This window comes from Petaurus breviceps, unplaced genomic scaffold (genome assembly GCF_028583685.1).
Source record: "Petaurus breviceps papuanus isolate PSGF00001 unplaced genomic scaffold, PetGlider_PUasm1.0 164, whole genome shotgun sequence".
Lineage (NCBI taxonomy): Eukaryota > Metazoa > Chordata > Mammalia > Diprotodontia > Petauridae > Petaurus > Petaurus breviceps.
The window spans coordinates 1,517,416-1,543,239 of NW_027185735.1; the positions used below are offsets into that span (position 1 = coordinate 1,517,416).

The 25,824-nt window shown below is 38.9% G+C and overlaps 2 protein-coding genes across 2 annotated transcripts in view; both read left to right on the forward strand.

Annotated features, from left to right (window-relative positions):
- Positions 1–25,824, forward strand: part of MDGA2 (MAM domain containing glycosylphosphatidylinositol anchor 2) — a 990,863-nt gene that overhangs the window by 789,909 nt on the left and 175,130 nt on the right. The gene's annotated exons all lie outside the window — the stretch shown is intronic.
- LOC138156775 (large ribosomal subunit protein eL14-like) lies at positions 4,199–4,886 on the forward strand. Its single transcript, XM_069082203.1, has one exon. The coding sequence runs from the start codon at positions 4,213–4,215 to the stop codon at positions 4,843–4,845; it is 633 nt and encodes a 210-aa protein (XP_068938304.1). The 5' UTR covers positions 4,199–4,212; the 3' UTR covers positions 4,846–4,886.

Here is a 25,824-nt window from a genome sequence, read left to right on the forward strand (position 1 = left end):
TCTCTCTCTCTCTCTCTCTCTCTCTCTCTCTCTCTCTCTCTTTCTTTCTTTTTCTTTCTCCTTTTTATGGATGGGGGAATGTAGGGCAATTGGGGTTAAGTGACTTGCCCAAGGTCACATGGCTAGCTTTGTGTTGTGTCTGAGACTAGATTTGAGCTCAGGTCCTCCTGACTCCAGGGCCAGTGCTCTATTCACTGTGTTTCTTTCTTTATACTTATATCCTTAGCACCTAGTGAAGTGTGTGGTACATTATAGATGCTCAATAAATACACAATGACCCTTAGGTAGCACATCACATCTATAAGGTCAGCTAATATGCCAAAACAGGAAAATCATGAATATTGGAGAAAGTGGGGGAAAATCAGAACATTGATACATTGCTGGTAGAGTTGTGAACTGATCCAACTATTCTGGAGAACTATTTGGAATGATACACAAAGTGCTATAAAACTGTGTATTTGATCCAGAAATACCACTACTATGTCTATATCCCAAAAGATCATAAAAAAAGGGAAAAGGACCCACGTGTACAAAAATGTTTATAGCAGCTTTTTGTGATAGCAAAGAATTGGAAATTGAGGTATGTCCATCAAATGGAGAATGGCTGAAAGACTGGAGTTTTCACTTCAGAAGTTCTCCTACATGCATAAAGCTATTTACTTTGGAGATTTTTGTAATGGAAATGCAAATTTAAAGATCTTCCCTGCCCTTAGGCTAAAGTGCACCTGGAGCCTGGGGTGGGAGGCTTGTTTTTCAATAGATACTTTTTGATTGGGCAGTGAGTCAATAAGGTTGTTACATTCTCTGAGCCAGGAGAAGGCTATATAAGCCCTGATGTGTAGCTTTGTTTTGGGGCTCACTTTGAGAAGTGTTCTGTGATTTGATCTGGATTCTGGGAAGCCATTGTTGAGAGCCCTGCCTCGGCTTCCAAAAACCCAGATGTTGAAACCTAGATGTTGATTTGGTATGGATGTAATGGTTGGACAATTTGGAAATCTGTCTACTTGATCTGTTTCTCTGTCTTGACAATTCTGTCTGTATACTTTGAAGTTCGGGGTTCTGAGCTTTTTCCCCTGAACTTGGTAAACGATACATATTTGACTGATTAAAGTAAGCTTGTTAACCCATTTTGAGTTGCTTTCATTTATCAAAGCAGATCCAAGAACCTGTGTTGGCAGCGACCCTAGGGACACTGGGGTGCTTGCTGCTACAATTTTGAAGGGCAAAACCCAGCTAAGTAATAAGGACTACTTTCCAATAATCACACAAAGGGAGGTAAATTTATCTTCTATGTGCATTCTGTGTACATTATGTATTGTTCTACATTTTGTTTTGGAGGTTTTTTGTCTCTTACATTTGAATAATCAGTGTGTCAAAATTTGTAGAGTACTTAGACTAAAAGCCACCCAGACATTCTGATGAACATAACTCTATGATTCAGGTGTCTGAAACAAGGACTATACTGACAAAACCTGGATTTTAACAGAAAGGTTAAAGTTTTTTTTTTCTTTCTTTCCAAAAGTTGTACCATTTTTACTTCATTTATTTTTTTCAGGCACAGAAGCAAGAGACTTGTTCATGAATTGTGGCCATTGTATCTGAAGAGTCCTGGCACTGTAGTTTTGATTTCCCTTTAAGAGGTCCTGATTGCTTGTTAAGTGGTCCTACTTCAGTGTCTCTAGATTGGCATAAAGCACAACAGTGGTTTAATCAGAGATTCTCTTTCTGGTCTGATTCCTGATTTGATCACTGGTGAAGGGATCCTGGTAGGAATGCATAACTAACATATACCTCAGTGTAATGTTGAGGTCAATTCAGAAGTCATGTAGGATCTCCTCCTTTCTGTTTTACTGTCTCATTTACTTATTTTAGAACTTTATTACTGCTACCAACAACTTTGGACAGATATAAAATTTATTATGAAGGCTTTAGTGAATTATTTTAGTGAATTAATTTTAGCTAAATTGTTTTTGTCAATTAAATTTAGTGAATTGGTTTCAGTTAATTTGTTTCAGTAAATTGGTTTTGGTAAATTAGTTTTGATTTAGTAGAAAAATTGGTTGCAAAATTCTTCTTTTGAATTCTGGTTTAAATATACCTTGTAATTTTTTTTTCTTCTGAATTATGGGATTTAATCAATCCACTTCTTCTAAAGATAGCCCTTTGAGCTGTTTCCTGGCTAATTTGGAAAAGATTCCTATTCTTTTCTTTTTATTATTTTTTGGAGGGAGGAAGACAGGGCAATTGGGGTTAAGTCAAATGGCTAGTAGTTCAGTCAAATGTCTGAGTCCAGATTTGAACGCAAGTCCTCCTAACTCCAGGGCAAGTGCTCTATTCACTGCACCACCTAGCCACCCTGAAAAGATTCCTTTTAAGGAATCCAAATTATTTAAAGCACAGTGTGAAAATGTTTATGAAAATGTTTGGACAGTATTAACTTCAAAGAGCAGCTGGTCATGAAACTCATTCCATATTACTACCCTATTTGGGCTCAAATTGACTGTAGAAAATCAATAATTTTACCAAATAGCTTATTGGAACATTTGGGCAGACCCTGAGGATAAAAAATTCTGCCCTAAATTAAGGAAAAAAAAAACACAAACTGCTCAACAATTTTCTTTAATACCTATTTCTATAGGGTTTTTAAAGGCTTTAAACACTTTAAACCTTTAAACTCTGCTTTCTTATGCAAGTGAGGAGGTAAGAAGGGTCCTGGCCTCCCTTCCCAACACAAAACACCTTAATTCTTTCCAAGGAAAGCAGTGGAAGATTCATAATCTGCTGCAAGTATAGGGATCTCAACTAAGTTGTGCATGAGCGTCATGTAAAATGGCAGGGAAGACTAAAAATTTGAGAATATATTCAGAGATTGAGTATCCAACAGACCCTGTGGTGATCAAAAGAATACAGGTGGTGCTCATATGTAAAGCTGCTGATGATATCTTAGATTTGTTTTTCATATTAGCCCCTAGGTATGAAACTAAAATGTCTGATGAAATTGTGTCCCTCATGACCTATATCTATAAGAGAAGGGGAAAAAAAGAAAAGGAAAAATGAATAAAAATTTCAGCAAACAAAACTGTTCACAGCAGTACCTAACTTTTGGTTTCATAATTTCAGACTCACATGAGAGGCTGTAAAGGTGCCTTGGACTTCAGGAATCATGACGTAGGTACCTATTCTGATAAGCTCTTCTCAGTAACTAGGGGCCTGCTTTCACTGCCCTTTGATGAGACTTTCACCTGAAGATAAGGGATTGGGGGGCAGAGCCAATGTAGTGAAGTAAAAGCAGGAACTTGCTTAAACTCCTACACCAACACCCTCAAATATCTGTAAAAAAAAGGACTTTAAACAAATTTTAAAGCTACAGAACCCGTAAAGTAACAGAGATAAACAAATCTCCCACTGAAGACAACCTGGCAGGCCGACAGGAAGGGTCTATAGCATGAACAAACCATGTAACTAGAGGAAGACAACAAAGTCAAAAATCCTGCACCAAAATTCCAAGAAAAATATGAATTGGTTACAGGCCATGGAGGAGCTCAAGAAGGATTTTGAAAATCAAGTAAGATATGTAGAGGAAAAATTGGGAAGAGAAATGAGAATGATGCAAGAAAATTATGAAAAGTGAGTTAATCTGATAAAGGAGCTCCAAGATGAGGAGATAGACAAGAAAGACTGAAAGATAATCTTTTCTTGGTCCTTCCAACTCTTACCAGCTTGAGACTACAGAAATAAAAACATACAAGAAATAAAGGAGAATGTATGGCATTATAACTAGCTAGACACTAAATTTGTAATTTAAATGCAAAATACTACGTTGTAACATACTATAAATGCAATATACTACAAATTCCTAAATTACGGTTTGAATATTTGTAATTTTACAGCAGATTTTGAGGGAAGGCTGCAGTTCTGTATAACATGCAAAAAAAAAAAAAGTGCAAGTCCTTTATTATTTTAAGTAACTTTTCTCTTGGAAGGTGATAGAATCTTCTTTTAACTAAAAAGAAAAAAGGTGCTTTCACCTGCTAGTACATGTTAAGAATTTCTTTCATAGGGATGGAAACAAGATGGTGCAGTAAAAACAGGAACTTGCTTGAGTACTTCCTCCCAAACACTTCCAAATACTTGTAAAAAATGACTCAAAAGCTGCGCTCTGCACGTGCACAGTCCTTTGCAGACTCTTCCTTCTCGTTTAGCGCCTCCAACATGGTGTTCAAGCACTATGTGAAGATCGGCCGCGTGACCTACATCTCCTTTGGGCCACACACTGGCAAGCTGGTGGCCACCATGGACGTGATTGACCAGAACCGTGCTTTGGTTGATGGCCCCTGCAGCGGCGTGAGGAGGCAGGCCATGACGTTTAAGTGTATGCAGCTCACAGACTTCGTGCTCAAGTTCCCACACAGTGCTTGTCAGAAGTATGTCCGGGCTGCATGGGAGAAGGAAAAGATCAATACAAAATGGAAAGCCACGCTATGGGCCAAGAAGATCGAAGCCAGAGAACGGAAAGCAGCGATGACAGATTTTGACCGGTACAAAGTCATGAAGGCCAAGAAAATGAGAAACAGAATTATCAAGCATGAAGTGAAGAAGCTCCAGAAGGCATCCACCCAGAAGGGGTCTCCCAAGAAGGGAGTTGCCCAGAAGGCACTTGCTACTAAGGTCTCTGCCAAGAAGATCCCCTCAAAGAAGGCTGAGGGCCAGAAGGCAGCTCCCAGCCAGAAGGGCCAGAAAGCCTCTGGCCATAAGGTCCCAGCCAAGAAGGGACCCGCTCCGAAGGGACCTGCCCAGAAGGCACCCGCCCAGAAAGCAGGGGCTGCTCCAAAGGCCAAAAAATAAGAGGCTGCCCAAAATCAAATGAAGATTTTCCTATACAAAAATGACTCAAAAGAATTCTAGAGCTAGCCACAAAATGACAGTGTGAAACACACCTCCAGTTGAAGATAGCTTAGAAAGCCAAAGGGAAAGGTCTATTGCACTGGACTAGAGAAGGAGCACAGTCCTGTGTGGACTGTATCAGCACAGACGAGGCCAGAGTAGGCCTCAGAATGGCTGCTGCTTCCAGAGCTCAAGGCCCACACATGGTGGGGGAATCAAGCAGCTTATCATAGGGCAATTGCAGGGATCTTTTTGCTGCCACTGAGGCAAGATTCTCTTGCTTTGCCCTGCTTGAATCTGGATTGCAGTCTTTAGTGGCAGTCATGGCATGATGATGGAGCAATGAGTACATGGCAAAGCTTGTGGCAGATATGGAGAGGGAGTCCTCCTAACTATTCTGAGGGAGAAAAGAGTGCTTGAAACTCACAGACCAGATCACAGGCCAAGAAAGGAGTAAACCCCTCTTCTTTGATCATATCACCTTAGAAGAACTGAAAATTTGCAGGTGCCTAGAAGTAGCTCTGACAACAGGTGTGCAAAAGTACAGAAACTTAAGATAAAGAATTCTCTACTCTGGAAGCAGAGTCCTCCCTTGACAAAGAGCTCAAATGTCAAGTCATTGGCTAGGAAAATGAGCAAATAGAGAGGAAAAAATCAGACTATAGAATCTTTCTTTGGTGACAAAGAAGATTAAAACATACAAGCAGAATACAACAAAGTCAAAACTCCTGCATCAAGGGGTGGCCAGGTAGCAAAGTAAGTAAGAGCACCGGCTCCATTGTTGAGAAGACCTGGAGATTGAATCCCGGGCTCAAACACTTAGCACCCACCCAGAAACACCTGGCCATGTAACCTTGAGCAAGTTACTTAACCCCAATTGCTTAGGGGAGGCCAGGTGGCTCATCGAGTAAGAGCACTGGCTCCAGTGTTTGGATGACCTGGATCAAATCTGGCCTCAGATACTCAGCACCCCACCCAGAAATAACTGGCCATGTAACCTTGATCAAGTTACTTAACCCTGATTGCTTAAAAAAAAAAACTCCTGCATCAAAAGCCTCCAAGAAAAATATGAATTGGTTGCAGGCCATAGAGGAACTCAAAAAGGATTTGAAATTAAAGTAAGAGAAGTAGAGGAAAAATTGGAAGGAGAAATGAAAGTGATGCAAGAAAATATTGAAAAAATGAGTCAACAACTTGCTATAGGAAACCCCCCCAAAATACTAAAGAATATAACACCTTGAAAAGTGGACTAAATCAAATGAAAGGGGAGATCTGGGAAGCCATTGAGGAGTAGAATGGCAGAGTTGGTCTGTTGGAAGGGGAGGTTCAAGAGTTCACTGAAGAAAATGTTTCCTTCAAAGTTGGAATGGAGAAAATGGAAGCTAATGATTTTATGAGAACTCAAGGTATTATAGAACAGATCCAGAAGAATGAAAAAAACAAATAGAGGGAAATGTGAAATGTCTCATTGGAAGGGCCATTGACCTGGAGTATGTATCGAAGAGACATAATTTAAAAATTATTGGACTACTTGAAAACCATGATTAAGTGGGGGAGCCTGGACATCAATCTTTCAAGAGTTTGTCAAGGAGAGCTGCCCTACTGTTCTAGAACCAGAGGGTAAAATAGAGGTTGGGGGAATCCAGGGATAATCTCTTAAAAGTGATTCTTGGGGGGCGGCCAGGTAGCAGGATGTGTCAGGATGACCTGGAGATCGAATCCCAGGCTCAGACACTCAGCACCACACCCAGAAATAACTGGCCGTGTAACCTTGAGCAAGTTACTTAACCTCGATTGCTTAATAAAAAATAAATAAACAAATAAAAGTGATTCCTGGGGGGAAACTCCTAGGGATACTGTGGTTGGATTATGGAGTTCCCAAGTCAATGAGAAAATGTTTCAGCCAGTCAGAGAGAAACATTTAGAATGTTGTGGGGGCACAATCTGGGTTGCACAAGATCTACCAGTTTCTGCACTAAGGGATCAGAGGGCTTGGAATGTGGCATTCCAGTGGTCAAGAGAGCTAGGATGAGAGTCAGGATTCACTGACCCAGCAAAACTGTGTGTAGTACATTGGAGTAAAATATGGATATTAAGTGGGGTGCAGGACTTTCAGGAGTTCTTGGTGAGAAGACCATAGCTGAGCAGAAAATTTAACTTTCAGAGGCAGGATTCAAGAGAAACATGAAAAGGTAAATGGGAGGGAGAGAGAATGAGGGACTTGTTGGGGATGAACTATTTGCATTACTACATGGAAAGACAATATTTATGACTCATGAGACTTTTATCAGTGTTGAGGTGGTTGAAGGAAATTTACATATGAATGTATGTATGTATGTATGGTGAGAGGGCACAGCGTGATTTGAATATGATAGGAAGAAATCCAAAAAAATAAATTAAGGTGTGGGAGAAGGAGAAAGGGAGAGGCAGAATAGGTTAAATTATCTCACATAGAAGAGTCAAGAGAAAGCTGTTACAATGGAGGGGAAGAGTAGGGAGGTAGGGGGGAGTGTTGGCCTTACTCTCCTTGGATTTGGCTTCTGGAGGGAGTGGCATACACACTCAATTGGGTATCTTGCCCTGTGGGAAGGTGGGAGGGATGGGGAGGGGGGCAAAATGGAGGAGGGGATTATCAGAAGCAATCATTTTTGAAGGGCAATGGGATCAAAGGAGAAAATGGAGTGGATGGGGGGAGGGATGGGATGGAGGAAAATGCGGTTGGTCTTTTACAATATGACTACTGTTGGAGACGTTTTGCATAATTACACATGTTGTTGCTTATGTTGAATTTCTTGACTTCTTGGAGGGGATGGATGGAGAGGGAGGAAGGGAGAGAGTCTGAAACTGAAAGTTTTAAAAACAAAGGTTGAAGATTGTTTTTGCATGCAACCAGAAGTGAGATGTACAGGAAATTGGGATGTAGAGGTCTGTCTTGCCCTGCAAGAAGATGTGGGGGTGGTAGAGGGAAGGGCAGACTGGAGGAAACAGTAATCAGAATGCATGCCATTTTGGGGTCGGGGTGGGGAAGAGAAGGAGAGAAAATTTAAAGATCAGTATCATGTGAAGATGAATGATAAAAACTAAAAATAAATAAGTAAATTCTGGAGAAAGATTTTTTTTAAGAATTCTTTTCTTAAAGCAAAGGGGAGAAATAGTTTGCAGTCTGCAGCCTTTAGATTTTATCAAACAAAAATTTGATTTTGGCAGGATGTTATATCTTATAATTGTATTTTCTTCTGTAAGTTTTTTTAATAATGAAATTATAAGCAAAGACAACTAAAAGAAAAGAAGTTTTTAAGACTTTAATAAAAGTCCACTGGAAGAAAAAAAAAAGAGAGAAGATTTAAGCAAAAAAATGGGAAAGAAAATGGGTAGAAAGTTAAAGAAAGTTGGAGTCCATTTGCACTGAGTGTGTACAGAGGTTTTGAAAGTAAAGGGTTTGAGGGCGGCTACGTGGCTCAGCGAGTAAGAGCACCGGACCCAGTGTCAGGATGACCTGGGGATCGAATCCTGGCTCAGATACTTAGTGCCACACCCAGAAATAACTGGCCGTGTAACCTTGAGCAAGTTACTTAACCCCAATTGCTTAAAAAAAAAAAAAAAGAAAGTAAAGGGTTTGGAGTTTTGGAGGTTTAAGTAAGGTGTTATCTCATTGAGATAAGAAAGATAGGAGAAAATTTTTATGCCTTTATATTTATGGACATCAGTTGGAGAAATACCTCTTTTGACAGTCCTTTATAAAGTTACATTTACTAAAAGGCAACTATAGTAATAAATTTTCAGCATGGAATTGTTTGAGCATACTGTAATAAAATTCTATTGTTAAGAATATTAGAAGGATGTGTTTCAATCTTTATGTGAAGGGTATTACAACTTTAGGAAAACTTTATGGGTCTCAAAGGAGGGGAATGAAAAAGTAAATTGCCATCATAAATATTTGTAACTGAATTAACTAAAAGCATTGGGCTCTGTAGTTTAAAGTGCTGGCCCCTAGAAGCCCATAAAAAATTAAGATTTTGAGTTATACCATTTGTAATTATAAATCCAGATCTGATTTGATTGAGTTTGTCTTAAAACTGAATTATGTGATTTCATTTAAAATGAAATGTGTTCTCCTATTGAAATAGTTATATTCAACCCTCTCTGGGTAGAACATACTTTAGTGCAAAATACACTTGATATTTAACATAATGTGATATACTTAGAAGCTGTGTTGGTAAGAAATAAAGTGTCAAATTTAAATTCAAAATTAAAAGCTTCAAAATTACCTTAGTGTCTTTTAATGTTATTAGTACAAAATGGTAAATTAATAGACAAATGAGGTGATTTTCTATGTCAAATGACTCAGAAATATATTTAAACAAATGGAGGTTATTTGATTGGCATGAAGTTTTGCTTCATGTTTTTAAATTTTTATAATGTTTTTTATATAATTGTTAGCATTCTATTTTTTCTTGTTTGTAATTTTTGGGATATCATTGTTTAAGAAATTATGCAAATCTAAAAATGATGCCTGGTTAGAGCTGTTTTTGTATCTTTAGAAAATTAGCTCCTCTTTTAATCTGGACAATGTTATAAATAGGGCCATTGAAAATTTGGTATATATTGAAGTTAAACCAACAATCTCAACACTCACCTTACTTAAAGATTTATTTCTACTTGAGAGGTTGTTATACAATCCCTTCAGAGATGGATATCTGTCAGAATAGAAATGTAAAAAGGGGCCAATGTTTTTTTTTCTGAATCTTGAGAGAAATAATATGTACTACTTTATTGTCTAATTATAAAAATGTGACTATTTCCTTAATTTATGTTTTAAAATGTTTAATTAGTTACATTTCAAAGTTATCAACATTCACTCCGATAAGATTTTGAATTGCAAATTTTCTCCCCAATTCTGCCCTCCCCCACCCCAAGACAGCAAGCATTCTTTTTACCCTTTCCACTGATCTGCCTTCCCTTCTGTCATATACCCTCTCCCTTCCCTTCTATTTTCTTGTAGGTCAAGATAGATTTCTATACCCCATTACCTGTATGTCTTATTTCCCAGTTGCATGTAAAAACAATTTTTAACATTCATTTTTAAGACTTTAATTTCCGAATTCTCTCTCTTCCTCCCTTCCCATCCACCACCATTGAGAAGGCAAGCAATTTGATATAGATTATACATGTGTAGTCATGCAAAACACTTCTGTAACAGTCATGTTGTGAAAGACTATTTCCCTCCATCCTACCCTGCCCTTCATTTATTCTATTCTGTCTTTTGACCCTGTCCTTCCTCAAACGTGTTTACTTCTAATTAGCCCCTACTCCCATTTGCCATTTTTTCTATCATCCCCTCCCTTACTTTTCCCTTCTCCTCTACTTTTCTGTAGAGTAAGAGAGATTTCCATACAAAAATGAGTGTTCATTTTATTGCCTCCTTAAGTCAAATCTGATGAGAGTAAGCTTTACTTATTCCCTCTCAGCTCCTCCATCTTCACCCTACATGGTAAAAGCTTTTTCTTGCCTCTTTTATGTGAGATATTTTACCCATTCTATTTCTCCCTTTATCCTTCTCCCAATATATCCCTCTCTCACCCCATAATTTTATTTTTTTAGATATCATGCCTTCATATTCAATTCACCCTCTGCCCATACACACACACACAAAAACACACATACACAAAAACACACACACTCTACCCCAATACTAAGAAAATTCTGAAGGCTTACAAATATAATTTTTCCATAAAAGGAAGTAAAATTTCAATTTTAACAAGGCTCTTATGATTTCTTTTTCCTGTTTACCTTTTCTTGTTTGTCTTTAGTCCTGTATTTGAAAGTAAATTTTTCTATTCAGCTCTGGTCTTTTCAGGAAGAATGCTTGCAAGTCCTTTATTTCATTGAATATACAATTTTTTTTCATAAAGCATTATACTTAGTTTTGCTGTGTAGGTGATTCTTGGCTTTAATCCTAGCTACTTTGGCCTCAGGAATATCATATTCCAAGCCCTCTGCTCCCTTAACATAGAAGCTGCTAGATCTTGTTTTGTGTTGATTGTGTTTCCACAATACTTGAATTGTATCTTTCTTGCTGCTTTCAATATTTTCTCCTTGACCTGGGATCTCTGGAAATAGGCTACAATATTCCTATGAGTTTTGATTTTAGGACCTCTTTCAGGAGAAGAATTCTTTCAGTATCTCTTTTACCCTCTGGTTCTAGAATAACAGAGAAATTTATCTTGATAATTTCATGAAAGTTGATGTCTAGGGTCTTGTTTTATTATGCCTTTCAGATAGTCCAATAAAATTTTTTAAATTATCTCTCCTAAATCTATTTTCCATATCAGTTGTTTTCCAATAAGGTGTTTCACACTATCTTCTATTTTTTCATTCTTTTGACTTACTTTTACAATTCCTTGACTTATTTTTCATAAAGTGGCTACCTTCCATCTGCTCCATTCTAAATTTTTTTAAAGCAACTGGGGTTGAGTAAGATGCTCAAGGTTACATGGCCAGTTATTTCTGGGTGTGGTGCTATCCATTCTAATTTCTAAGAAATTATTTTCTTCAGTGAGCTTTTTAATCTCCTTTTCCATTTGGCCAATTTGTTGTTTTTTAAAAAGAATTTGAATTAAATTTTATGTTTATTTATAGTTTACAACATTCATTTCCACAAGACTTGAGTTACAAATTTTCTCCCCATCTTTCCCTTACCCACCACCCCAAAACAGTGATCCCACTGAATAACCCCTGCACCAATATGGTCTCTCCTATATCTTTCCCCATGCCCCCTCTGACTTTCCAGTAGGGCAAGATGGATCTCTATGCCCCAGTACCTGTATATCTTATTTCCCAGTTGCATGAAAAAAATTATATATATATTTAAACATTTGAATTTAAAACTTTGAATCCCAATTTCTTTCCCTTCCCCCCCTCCTCACCCACACTTACTGGGAAGATAAGCAATTCAATATAGGTTGTACATGTGTAGCTATGTAAAACCATTCCACAGTGGATATATTGCAAAAGACTGACTATATTTCCCTCCATCCTATCCCAGGCCCACTTGTTCTATTCTCTACTTTGATGCTCTCCCTTTCCTTACCCCAACCTACTCCCCTTCATCATCCCCCAATTTCATCCCCTTACCCCCTACTGCCCTGTAGGGTAAATACCCTATCTACTGTGTGTGTAATTCTCTCCCTAAGCCAAATTCCATGAGAATAAGGTTGACTCATTCCCTTTTGCCTTCGTGTACTTACCCTCAATTGTAAGAGATTTCCCTTACCTCTTCTATGTGAAATAATTAGCCCCATTCTGTCTCTCCCCATCTAATCTCATTATATGCCTCGCTCACCTCTCAATTTCACCTTTTAAGTATCATTCCTTCCTATTCAATTGGTGCTGTGCCCTCTGGGTATGTATACCTAGACACATATATAGACATACTCACATATGAATTCATGTGGCCATATAGTCTCTTATATAGACATATATGTATGTATGCATATATGAATATATAAAAACACATATGTATGCATGTGTGTGTCTATGTATATCTGTAAACATATATACACACATTCACATATGCATTCATATGCCAACATACCCCTATATATATATGCATATTTCTATTCCCCTCAATTGTTTTCATACTTAGAAAAGTATCATCAGTTACAATTATTGTTTTTCCATGTGGGAATGTTAATAGTTCAACTTTGATAAGTTCCTGATGATTTTTTTTCCCTGTTTACCTGCTCATGCTTCTCTTGCTTCTTGTATCTGAATGTCAAATTTTCTATTCAACTCTGGTTTTTTCATCAAGAATGCTTGAAAGTCCTCTATCCAACTGAATGATCATATTTTCCCCTGAAACATGATACGCAGTTTTGCTGGTTAGGTGACTCTTGTTTTTAACCCCAGCTCCTCTGCCCTCTGGAATATCATATTCCAGACCCTTCTATCCCTCAGTGTAGAAGCTGCCAGATCCTGTGTTTTCCTGATTGTGTTTCCAGGGTATTCAATTTTTTTTTCTTCCTGGCTGTTCATAATATTCTTTCCTTGATCTGTGAATTCTGGAACCTGGTTTCAATATTCCTAGGAGTTTTCTTTTTGGGATCTTTTCCAGGAGGTGATTGGTGGATTATTTTATCCTGTATTTTGCCATCTGGTTCTAAAATATCAGGGCAGATTTCCTTAAGTATTTCTTGGAGGATGATTTCTAGGTTCTTTCTTTGATCATGGCTTTCAGGTAGTCCAATAATTTTTAAATTATCTCTCCTGGATCTATTTTCCAGGTCAGTGGTTTTTCCCATGAGATATTTCACATTGCCATCTACTCTTTCATTTGTTTGGATCTGCTTAACAGTGTCTTGATTTCTCATAAAGTCATTAGCCTCCATTTGCTCCAATCTAATTCTGAAGCAATGATTCTCCTCATTGAGCTTTTGAGATTCTTTTTCCATCTGGAAAATTAGGCTTTTTAAGGCATTCTTCTCCTCATTGCCTTTTGGAGCCTCTTTTGCCATTTGAGTTAGTCTATTTTTTAAGGTGTGATTTTCTTCAGTCAGGCTGTTGACTCTCATTTTGTAATTTTCTCTAATTGTTTTCATTTCTCTTTCCAATTTTCCCTCCACTTCTCTTATCTGCTTCTTAAGGTCTTCTGTGGCCTGTAATCAGCTCATATTTTCCTTTGAAACTTTTGGTCCAGGAGATCTGACTTCACTGTCTTCCTCTTGTTCCATGCTTTGCTCCTTTTTGTCCCCCAAATATGAATCTAATGTTGAGTTCTTCTGTTTGCTTTGTTTCTTTGTCCCGGTAATGTTGCCACCCAATTACTTGACTTTTGGGCTTTTTGCTACAGTGGGACTCTACTACCAGAGAGGTTAGCTTTCATCCCAAATGCTCGGGTTTTCTTACCTGCCAGAGGTATTAGTTGGGTGCCCTCTCTGAGGCCTCCACACACTCTTTCAAGCTGGACACACACCCCAGGACCTCCACCCTAGACTGCAATCCAGATCCAAGCAGGTTAAAGCAAGAGCAAATACCCCTCAGACTGGTCGCTTGGGCCCCCTACAGTCTGTAGACTGGGAGCTGAAGCTGCCAAGCAGATGCAGCTGCAGAGTGGTGGCTCCTCAGCGGCTTCTTTCCCAGGGGGCTAAAGCTGACTCACTCCCAACTACTGGGTCCCAAAGTCTGCAGTGCACTGACCTCTCACTTTGTCCTTCGCATTTATGTGTTGGTAAATTTGAAAATGACCACAGCTACTGCTGATCTGTAGTCCCTCCTGCCAGCCACTGGTCAGGCCTGCCCTTGGGCCAAAACCTTGATGTGGGACTGGGCTCTGTGCTGCCCAATTCCTGCCAGCCTCCCAGGCTGTCCTCAGCAGGAGGTTAGCTTCTCTGTGTCATTTTGCAGGTTATGTAGCTCCAAAGTTTGTTCAGAGTCTCCTTTTACAGGAATTGGGGAAGGTGGAAGCCAGAGCCTTGAGGAGGACCTGCTCCTACTCTGCCATCTTGACTCCACCTCCTCCAGTCTAATTCTGAAGGAATTATTCCCTTCAGTGAACTTTTGAGATTTTTTTTTCCAATCAGGCACATTTGACTCTTTAAGGCATTCTGCTCCTCATTGGTTTTTTGAGCTTCTTTTGCCCTTTGACTTAGTCTATTTTTAAGGTGTTATTTTCTTCCATCAGGTTGTTGACTCTCTTTTCACTTCTCTTATTTGTTTTTCAAATCCTTCTTTAGCTTCTCTGTGGCATGTAACCAGTTCATATTTTTCTTGGAAGGTTTTGGTGCAGGAGTTATGACTTTATGTTGTCTTCCTCCTGTTCCATGCCTTGGTCCTTTTTGGTCCCCGCAAAAAGAATCCAAAGTTGGACCAATTTGATTGCCCTGCTTCCCCCACTTGTTCATGTTGCCACTCAACCACTTGACTCTTGAGCTTTTTGCCACAGTAGAACTCTGCTTTCAGAGAGGAGAGGTTTGTCCCAAATAGCTGGGGTTTTGTCAGCTGCCAGATCTATTAGTTGGCTACCCACTTAGTAGTCTCCACTAGCTCTGGCACACTGGTCACACACCCTATGACCTCCACCCAGGACAGGGTTGCATATCCTCTCTGGTTAAAGCAAGAGCCATTACCCCTTAGACTGGTCTCTTTGTCCCCCTACAATATGCAGGCCAGGAGCTATGAAACAACCATACAGCTGCAGCCACTAGTCCTCAACTACTTCTTGCCCTGGGCATCAGCCAGACCACACTCCCAGACTCCCTCTTCCCAAAATGCACTGACTTCTCACTTTGTGTTTGGCATTTATCAATTGATAATTCTGGAAACCCCCACAGCTACTGGTGGTCTACTCTCCAGATGTCACTCTATCCACCGCTGGACAGGCCACCCTGAGGCTAAAACCTTGAACTCACTTGGGGCTGGGCTTGGCTCCCAGAGTGCTGCACTGGAACCTTCCTGTAAGCCTGCCAGGCTGTCTTCAGAGAGAGGTTAGTTTCTCTCTGTCACTTTATGAATTTTGTAGCTCTAAAGTTCATTTAGAGTCATTTTTTACATGTATTAGAGGAGGTGGAAGCAGAAGCCATGCAGAAGTCCTGTTTCTAGTCTCCCATCTTGCTTCCACACCACAAATTCTGATTTTTAAGGTATTCTTCTCCTCATTGGCTTTTTGGACCTCTTTGCTATATGGGTTAGTCTATTTTTAAAGATGTTACTTTCTTTTTTTTATTCAAATTACCCAATTGTTTATTTTAATTGTAAGAGAAATACATCTCATATGACAACTGATTTTTCAAACTAATAGCTTATAAAAGAAATCCAAATCAATTGTCAAGACTGGGGATGCACAAATGTTTAATGTATTTTAAGGCATACAATAGACATTTAAGCAAAATATCTGACTCAAAAATTTTGAAATAAAATATAATTTTTATTTTTTGAAATCTAATCTACAAATACTATTCTCAAATAATGAATATTTCAAGGGTAGGGCTTTGATATTTCTAATACTTTTTTAAAAATCCTGAACAATGTTATTTTTGTTTGTCCTTTCTCAAAGAAGACCAATGACATTAGGAAGGTGATATCTTGCAAGTGAATCAGATTTAAATGAAGTAGGACTGTGTAAAGTCATCAATTCATTTTCTCTTCCAGAGTCATTGGAGTCCAGTGGCAAGTTAGAGGTCATAATGACAAGGAATGACTCAGAAAACAATGTTATGTCATTATGCATAAATTAGATGGCTGAGGTGTGAACTTTGCACAAGTAAATACCTCTTTCATCAGGTCACTCTCCCTTTTTAAGGACTACAAGGGATCCCAATTACCCATCAGAACAAATGTAATGTAATTGCCAAGGAAAGGCAACTTCCCAAGGTTCAAAATACCAGCATAGGTGCTCTCCATTTTATTCAGTGACAAACCAAGAACAGAGAAGGTCAAAACATGACATCATTCAAAATACAGCATTTACTAAGAGTGATTAAATAATCTCCAAGTACTACCCCACCCCAGGACCTTCCAATCATTCAATCAATTACAAAGTCCCAGTTCTAAATACTTCTCCACCCCTAGGCTATCCCTCATTTTGAGTTACAAATTTTCTCCCATTTTACTACCCACTGCCCCAAAATAGCAGTCCCACAGGATATCCCCTCCTCCAATCTGCCCTCTCTCATATTTTCTCCCATATACCTTTTGACTTTTCCGGTGGATCTCTATGCCCCAGTTCCTGTATATCTTATTTCCCAATTACATGTAAAACAGTATTAATATATATATATATTTAAACATTTGATTTTGAAACTTTGAATTCCAGATTCATTCCATTCCTCCCTTGTCACCCACCCTTACTGGGAAGATAAGCAGTATAGGTTGTACATGTGTGGCTAATGCATAACAATAACATAGTAGATATATGGTAATTATATAAACTATATTTCCCTCCCTCTTATCCCACCTCCCACTTGTTCTGTTCTCTACTTTGATCTCTTTCCTTTTCAAAAGTGGGTGCTTCCAACGTCCCTCCCCCCAAGCCTGCCCTCACTTTCATCATCCCCCCATTGATCCCCTTCCCCCCTACTCTCCTGTAGGGTAAGATACCCTATTTAGTGTGTATTTCATTCTCTCCTCAAACCAAATTCCATGGGAATAAGGTTGACTCATTCCCTTTTGCCTTCCTATTCTTCCCCTCCATTGTGACCATTTTTCCTTGCCTCTTCTATATGAGATAGTTTACCCCATTCTGTCTCTCATTATATTCTTCTCTCACTTCTTAATTTCACCTTTTAGGTATCATTCCTTCCTGTTAAATTGGTCCTGTCCCCTCTATCTATGTATACCTGTAAACATATGCCCGTATACCCTCACATATAGACATATACATATATTTTTGTTCCCTTCAACTACTGAGAAAGGTTCCATAAGTTACAATGATTGTTTTTCCATGTAGGAATGTTAATAATTCAACTTTGATACTTTGATAAGTTCCTGATGTTTTCTTTTCCCTGTTTACCTTTTCATGCTTCTCTTGCTTCTTGTATCTGAATGTCAAATTTTCTATTCAACTCTGGTTTTTTCATCAAGAATGCTTAAAAGTCCTCTATCCAACTGAATGACCATACTTTCCCCTGAAACATGATACTCAATTTTGCTGGGTATCTGATTTGATTTTAATCCCAGCTACTTTAAACTCTGGAATATCATATTACAAGCCCTTGTAATAGTAATGTAATTCAAAGATCCCCCTGTATTGGCTTGGTGTTTGGTTTGATTGTGTTAAAACCCAGAGCTTGTGAATCCCACTTGTGGCATGGACTTTTGCATGTGGAAAGAGAGGGATGAACTGGGAGGAGCTGATGACATAAATTTAGAGAGACACGAGAAAAGAGAGAGGCAGAAGATTTTGGAAGCAGCACCTTGGAGGCAGATAGAGACTGAGAGGATTGCTGAGGGCCACTTTGAATTGCCCAGGACTTTTGAGAGCTGCCACCCAGAGCTGCCAAGGACTGAGGAGACGTGGTTTTTATGCTGGTACTTTGTCTGTCTGTTTTGATGTTGTTTTGCCAGATTTGTCCACTGGTGAAAGACAGGCCTGTTGTTGCAGAGGATTTGGAACCTTGCTGTTGGTTCAGAGCTCCTGAGACTGTTCTGCAGACAGAGAGTAAATTCTGTCCACTGGTGAAGTACAGTCCTGTTGTTGCAGAGGTCTTCAAACCTTGCTGTTGGTTCAGCAGTGCTGAAGAAGGATTTTCTTGTTGTATGTTTACAGAAATCCCAGAAGAGGGTTTTGCTAATATTTTCAGGGGTCCTAGGACTGTTCTGCAGACAGAGAATGAATTAATGAAGACACTGGCAATGTATCTTGTAGCCTTGCTAAGCTTTGTCTGCCCAGGAACAAAGATTGCTGAGAACTTGCTTCATGTCAAGATGAAGAAAAGACCTCTCTTTGGGTATTAAATGCTGTGCTTAATCTTGTTGTAACTCTGGGGTAGATTCAATTGTGATCCAAGGGTGGGCAACTTTTGACCTTTTTGTGCTCTGTGATTGAACAAATGAAAGTACTTTACTTATGATTGGAAACCAATCTCCATTTGAGAAGAGGAGCTTTGTGATTGACTAAATGAATGTACAGCCTACGGGTGGAGCAGTATTTAGAAGAGGGACTTTGTGACTGATTAAATGAATGTAATGTCCAGGGATGGGGTAGTGCTTGGAGATTATTGAATTACACTTGGTGAATGCTGTATTTTGAATTACACTAAATTTTGATTCTCTCTGTTCTTATTTTGTCACTGAATAAAATGGAGAGCACCTATGCTGGTATTTTGAACCATGTGAAGTTGCCTTTGCTTGGCATTACATTACAGCCCTTCCATCCCTCAGTGTAGAAGCTTCCAGATCCTGGCTTATCCTGATTGTGTTTCCACAATATTCAATTTTTTTCTTCCTGGCTGTTTGTAATATTCTCTCCTTAATCTGGGAATTCTGGAACCTGGCTATAATATTCCTAGGAGTTTACTTTTTGGGATCTTTTTCAGGAGGTGATTGGTGGATTCTTTCAACTTCTATTTTGCCCTCTGGTTCTAAAACATCAGGGCAGTTTTCTTTGAGAACTTCCTGGAGGATGATTTCTAGGCTCTTACTTTAATCATGACTTCCAGGTAGTCCAATAATTTTTAAATTATCTCTCTTGGATCTATTTTCCAGGTCAGTGGTTTTTCCCATGAGATATTTCACATTGCCTTCTATTTTTTCATTTGTTTGGATCTGTTTAACAGCATCTTGATTTCTCATAAAGTCATTAGCCTCCATTTGCTCCAATCTAATTCTGAAGCAATAATTCTCCTCAGTGAGCTTTTGAGATTCTTTTTCCATCTGGCAAATTAGGCTTTTTAAGGCATTTTTCTCCTCATTGCCTTTATGAGCCTCATTTGCCATTTGAGTTAGTCTATTTTTTTTAAAGCAATCAGGGTTAAGAATAAGAGGGGTGATAGTGGACAACCTTGTTTCACCCCTGATCTTATGGGAAATGCTTCTAGCTTCTCCCCATTACATATAATACTTGCTGATGGCTTTAAATACATGCTACTTATTATTTTAAGGAAGGCTCCATTTATTCCTGTACTTTCTAATGTTTTTAATAGGAATGGATGTTTTATTTTGTCAAAAGCCTTTTCTACATTTATTGAGATGATCATGTGGTTTCTGCTAGTTTTATTGTTGATATGATCAATTATACTGATAGTTTTCCTAATATTAAACCATCCTTGCATTCCTGGAACAAATGCTACCTGATCAAAGTGTATTATTCTTTTTTTCTTTTTTAAAGCAATTGGGGTTAAGTAACTTGCTCAAGGTTACACGGCCAGTTATTATTTCTGGGTGTGGTACTGAGTATCTGAGCCCAGATTTGATCCAGATCATCCCGACATTGGAGCCAGTGCTCTTACTCGCTGAGCCACCTGGCTGCCCCTAAGCAATTGGGGTTAAGTAACTTACTCAATGTTACACGGCCACGTGTTTCTGGGTGGCTGCTAAGTGTCTGAGCCCGAGATTCGATCTCCAGGTCTTCTCAACACTGGAGCCAGTGTTCTTACTTGTTATGCTACCTGGCTGCCCCGTTAGTCTATTTTTTAAGGTGTGTTTTTCCTCAGGCAGGCTGTTGACTCTCATTTCATAATTTTCTTGCATTGTTCTCATTTCTCTCCCCAATTTTTCCCCCACTTCTCTTATCTACTTCTTAAGGTTCTCTATGGCCTGTAATCATCTCCTTTTTTCCTTTAAAGCTATTGGTACAGGAGTTCTGACTTCACTGTCTTCCTCCTGTTCCATACTTTACTCCTTTTTGTCCCCAATATAGGAGTCTAATGTTGGAATCTTCTGTCTGATTATTTTCCTTTGCCTGGTCATGTCGACCCTCAGTCACTTGACCCCTGGGCTTTTTGCCACAGTAGGACTCTGCCACCAGACAGGAGAGCTTTCATCCCAACCCTGGGGTTTTCTAAGCTGTGGGAGGTATTAGATGGGTGCCCTCTCTGAGGCCTTCACATTCTCTGGCAAGCTGGACACACACCCCACAAGCTCCACCCTAGCCTGCAATCCAGATCCAAGCAGGTTAAACCAAGAGCGATTACTTCTCAGACTGGTGCTTGGTCCTCCTACTCCCTGCAGGCCAGGAGCTGAAGCTGCCAAGTGACACTGGCGCCTGTGGCTCAGTGGCTTCTCCTCTTGGGGGCAAAAGCCAAGCCCTCCCATTTACTGGGTCTCAAAGTCCAGACTGCACTGACCTCTCACTTTGTCCTTCTGTAGCAGCAAGCACCCCAGTGTCCCCAGGGTGCCTGCCAACACAGGTTCTTAGATTTGCTTTGTTAAAGGAAGGCAACACAAAATGGGTTAACCAGCTTACTTTAAAATCAGTCAAACATATATCATTTACCTAGTTCAGGGGAAAAAGGTCAGCACCCCGAACATATAAAGACAGAATTATCAAGATAGAAAACAGATCAAGTAGACAGGTTTCCAAACTGTCCAAACATTACATCCATACCAAATCAACATCTGGGTTTTTCAAAGGGGTGGCGGGTGGCTGCTCTCAACAATGGCTTCTCAGAGTCTCATATGATCAAATCACAGAACACTTCTCAAAGTGAGCAACAGGGGCGGCCAGGTAGCACAGCGAGTAAGACCACTGGCTCCAGTGTTTGGATGACCTGGATCAAATCCAGGCTCAGATACTCAGCACCACACCCAGAAATAACTGGCTGTGTAACCTTGAGCAAGTTACTTAACCCTGATTGCTTAAAAAAAAAGTGATCCCCAAAGCAAAGACTCACATCAGGGATTATATAGCCTTCTCCTGGGTCAGAGAATGTAACCACCCTCTTGACCCACCGCCCAATCACACAGCATCAAGATGTGGGCATTCCTGAAAACCAAGCCTCCTTCCACAGGCTCCATGTGACCCCATTCAGCCTATTAGGAGGCAGAGTATATTTTCAAATCAAGGAAAGAGTCTCTTAAGCCTATCAAAGGGCCTAAGGGCAGGGAAGATCTTTAAATTTGCATTTCCCTTACACCTTTGCATCTATGTGTTGATAAATCTGGAAATGGCCATAGCTGCTGCTGATCTGGAGTCTCTTCATCCCACTCTGGGTCTGAAGTCTTGGAGTGGAGCTTGCCTTGGCTCCCAGAGCTCTGTGCTGGCCGATTCCTGCCAGCCTGCCAGGCTGTCCTCAGTGGGAGGTTAGCTTCTCTCTGTCATTTTGTGGTTTCCGCATCTCCAAAGTTTGTTTAGAGTCCCCTTTTTACATGGATTGGGTAAGGTGGAAGCTGGAGCAGCAGAGAGGTCTTGCTTCTATTCCACCATCTTGACTCTGCCCCCAAGATGTTACTTTCTTCAGGTTTTTTTTGTTGTTGTTGTTCCCCTTTAGCAAACAGTTGGCTTATTTTTCATGATTTTCTGGCATCAGTCTCATTTCACTTCCCAAGTTTTTCTCTATTTCTCTTACTTGATTTTCAAAATCCTTTTTGAGCTCTTGCATGGCCTGAGACCAATTTATATTTTTCTTGGAGGCTTTGGATATAGGAGCTATGACTAACTTGTTGTCTTCTTCTGGTTGTATGTTTTGATCTTCCTTGTCACCAAAGTGAGATTTTATAGTTTGATTTTCCCCTTAGCATTCCCTCATTTCCCCAGATAATTACTTGACTTTTGACCTCTTTGTCAAGACATTTCTCTACTTCAAGTGGGGATGCTGTGTACTTTCCTAAGATTCAGAGGTTTTGTGCAGCTTTTTTCAGAAATACTTCTAGATACCTGCAAATTTTTAGCTCCTCCAAGGTTGTATGTTCAATGGAGACTCGTTCGTTCCTCTCCTGGTCTCTACTTTTGTATGTGAGTGACCTCAAGTACTCTTTTCTGTCTTGGAACTGTGAGTAAGATCCCTTCTCCACTGCTCCTACAAGCTCCACCACACCAGCACTCCTCCTCCCCCTAGGACTACCTCCTAGGACTGAGACCCAGATCCAAACATGGCAAAGCAAGATAATCCCACCTCAGCACCAGCAAAGAGATCCCTGCAACCGCCCCCCCCCATCATCTGCTCAATTCCTCTGCAATCTATGATCCCTGTGCTCCAGAAAAAAAGTCACTTCTGCTGCTTCTGTAACTGTGTTCTGACACCTCTTGTTGGGGACAGACCTTACTACTTTCTCACAGATATTCAGAAGGCTTTTTCCACTGACCTTCCAAGTTGTCCTCAGCATTTTGTGGTCAAGAAATTTGGAAACTGCCACAGTTGTCACTGATTCATTCCATCCCCGGTCTGTAGCAGTGTGGTACACACCAGACTGCACTCTACCCTAAGCCTGTTAAAATAGACACTTCCTGTAGACCTTCTGGGCTGTCTTGGGATGGATATTTGCTTTACTCCATCATTCTGTAGGTTCTGCAGCTCCAGAATTTGTTTAGAGTCATTTTTACAGGTACTTGGAGGAGTTTGGGTGAGAGCTCAAGCAAGTTCCTACTTTTATCCTGCCATCTTGACTCCATTCCCACATCTTCTTAACTTCTAATGATTGATTTCTACTTTAGCATGGTTTTAAACTAGAAAGAATGATTAACATAAGACCTCATATTTGCTTATTGTTAGCTGCTATTGCAACAACATGAGGAAAAAATGCTATATATGGTCTATGTTTATATATGGTCTGTTCCTATATATGGTCTGTGATTAGTTAAACTTGCTATCTGAGACAAAATCTCTTGGGACTATATTTTGATATTATTCTGAGTTTTGATTTCAGGTATGATCATCAGAATTATAATTACATAAATAATTCACCATTAAAGGGAAATACCATGTGCTACTCAAAGAAAGTACAATCTGGAAATTGCTACAGGTGGATGTCTGTGCCTGGGAAGGTTGAGGGAAAGACATTGCAAATATAATGGTAGGATCCTCTTGACTCATTTTCCCCATTATATGATTTCTTTTCTGAACAAGAAATTTTCCCACCTTTGTAATCCTGAAGCTAGTTATGAAACCCTCTGTATAATATGGACTTTTGCTGCATGATTGACTGTCCCAAAAAGTGAACTAGAAGTCTCACCTGAAATGTAACAGAAGTAAGGAAGGTTTTGTGTTATACTTGTTTGTTTGCTCTGTGCCCTTGAAAGGATAGTCTAAATATTGTTATAACCATGTCACTTATTCCTTCCTTTCATAGGAAATTTCTATAAGCTGGACAGGTGAATTGTAAACGTATTTTTTATATATGTTGAATCTTGTTGTTGCACTACTTAAACATTCTGAGGAAGAATACCTCTTCACAACTGCCCTGCAAATGAGTTGGATTCTAGAATTCTCAAGGAAAATATTTCTAGAGATCAGAAAACTAAAACCCAAGATGGAAAAAAAATGATTAAATAACACTTGGAATGGGTTACCAGTAACAAGCTAGGTAAAGAAGATCAAGGATGACTGAGGATGCAAGTATGAAAGAATTTGATGATTTGAATTTTACTATTCTGTGTTTATAGAAAATATTTGTTTTGATTTACTAATCTAATCAACCAGGTAGATAAATTTCTAGGCTTGACATCTGTCCCCTTGTTAATAAGTGTGCATTCATGGATAGGATTAAATGTGAACAGTATTACTTGTTTTCTATCTGTTTACCTATCTACCTACACCTATCTGTGTATATGTCTATTTCCTCAAAGGGAGTTTAGGACAAGGATATGATGTTATAAAGATGAAAAGATTTTAAGTGTCAAATTTTATGTAAAAGTTTTTCATTTTACTTCAACAGTAAGCTTCATTTTGAGAAAAGTAATAAGATTAGATGCTTTTCTCTGAGAATCTATGTGTGTACATATCTGTATAATAAACACACATATACATATATGTGTGAAAGCATATTAATATATGAGTTTATGTGATTGACCTTCCAATATTGAGATATTATTAAGTTACTTCCCAATATTAAGAGCAAAAGAGAAGTAAACATGATATTCCTGAATGATTTCTTTTATATTTTGATTTTTGATCCTGAAGGTAATTAAGAAGAAGACTGAAAAAGCAGAGCAGAGTACTGAATACCTTTCAGGTTCAATAGAACATGCACAGATATATTTTTAAATATTTTTTTCTTTTTTGGGAGAGGGAACATATATAAGCTTTAATTATATTTTAGTGTAAATTCTCAAAATTGGATTAATGATTTTACATACAAAATTGCATTAATTGGAAAGAATATTTTAAATTATGATCATTTTTCCTATCTTTAAGTTTCTATATTATGCTATTAAGACACTGAAAGACTCATTTTTAAAGGCATGCCCTCATGGATACATTTTAAGATTCTTCTTTCAGTCTGCAAATCACATTAGCCATATCAGATAACAGAAAGAGCAATTAGTGCACAAAAACTAAAGCTGTCTCAACTTTGAGGAGGCAATTATGGGTTTCAAAGTACTTATTCTTATAGCTCTGTTATTAATAAGGTTAGTTTCCTACTATTTGAAGTGGTTTTCACCAGATGAATTAGTTACTGGAAGACTAAATTTAAGAGGCCTTACTATATTGTATTCACTAGCAGATTTTAGCAGTCTTATCTAAGGACTGTCTGCAAGTAATTTGCAACAAACAAGGGAAATGGATGTACTAGGAAGAATGCCTCTCCAGAGCTGCCCTAAGAATGAGGCCTATTCTAGAATTTTCAAGAAAAAAATATTACCAAGGATCAGATAACTATTGTGGGACAGCTAAAACCCAAGAAGAAACAAGCAGATTGAATGGCACTTGGAACAAGTAATAAGCTAGATAACACTATATGTTAATTAGTAAGAAGAGCTATTATTGTACTACTGTGGCTTTACTATTTCCTTATGTTTATATCTGCCTGAAACTGTGTGCACCCAAATACTCATGAAGACATACCCATTTAAAAGTGTGTGATCAAAGAGAAGAATTGAAGACCTCTTTAATTGGATGCTGCTATAGGAACTTTTTATATTATTTTATTATTTGGAGTTCAGAGCCATTCCTTCTGCAACACCTGATTACCTAAAAATCTGTCTTTTGTTAATATCAACCTCAACTAACCAAAACCTCACTCCTAGGATAAGATTGTTTGACATTACTCTGATAAAAGTGGAGTTTGAACTCCGTAAAGTGATTTAGATTTTAGCTCCCCTAATTAACTGTATAAGCAAGGATTTCCCTGATGCCAGTTTTCTTGGTTATCTTTTCCCTCAATCAACTATTGTGAACTGTTTTCCTGTAATTTAATCTGTAACTTGACTTATTTATAGAGTCCATTTAACTACGTTTGTTTCCATAAGGGATGCATGAGATTATGACTTTGCTTAACTAAATTTGTTAAATTTATATGACAAAGAAGGGAGTGTGGGATTATGAATCTACCTTCCCTTTTGACCTCACT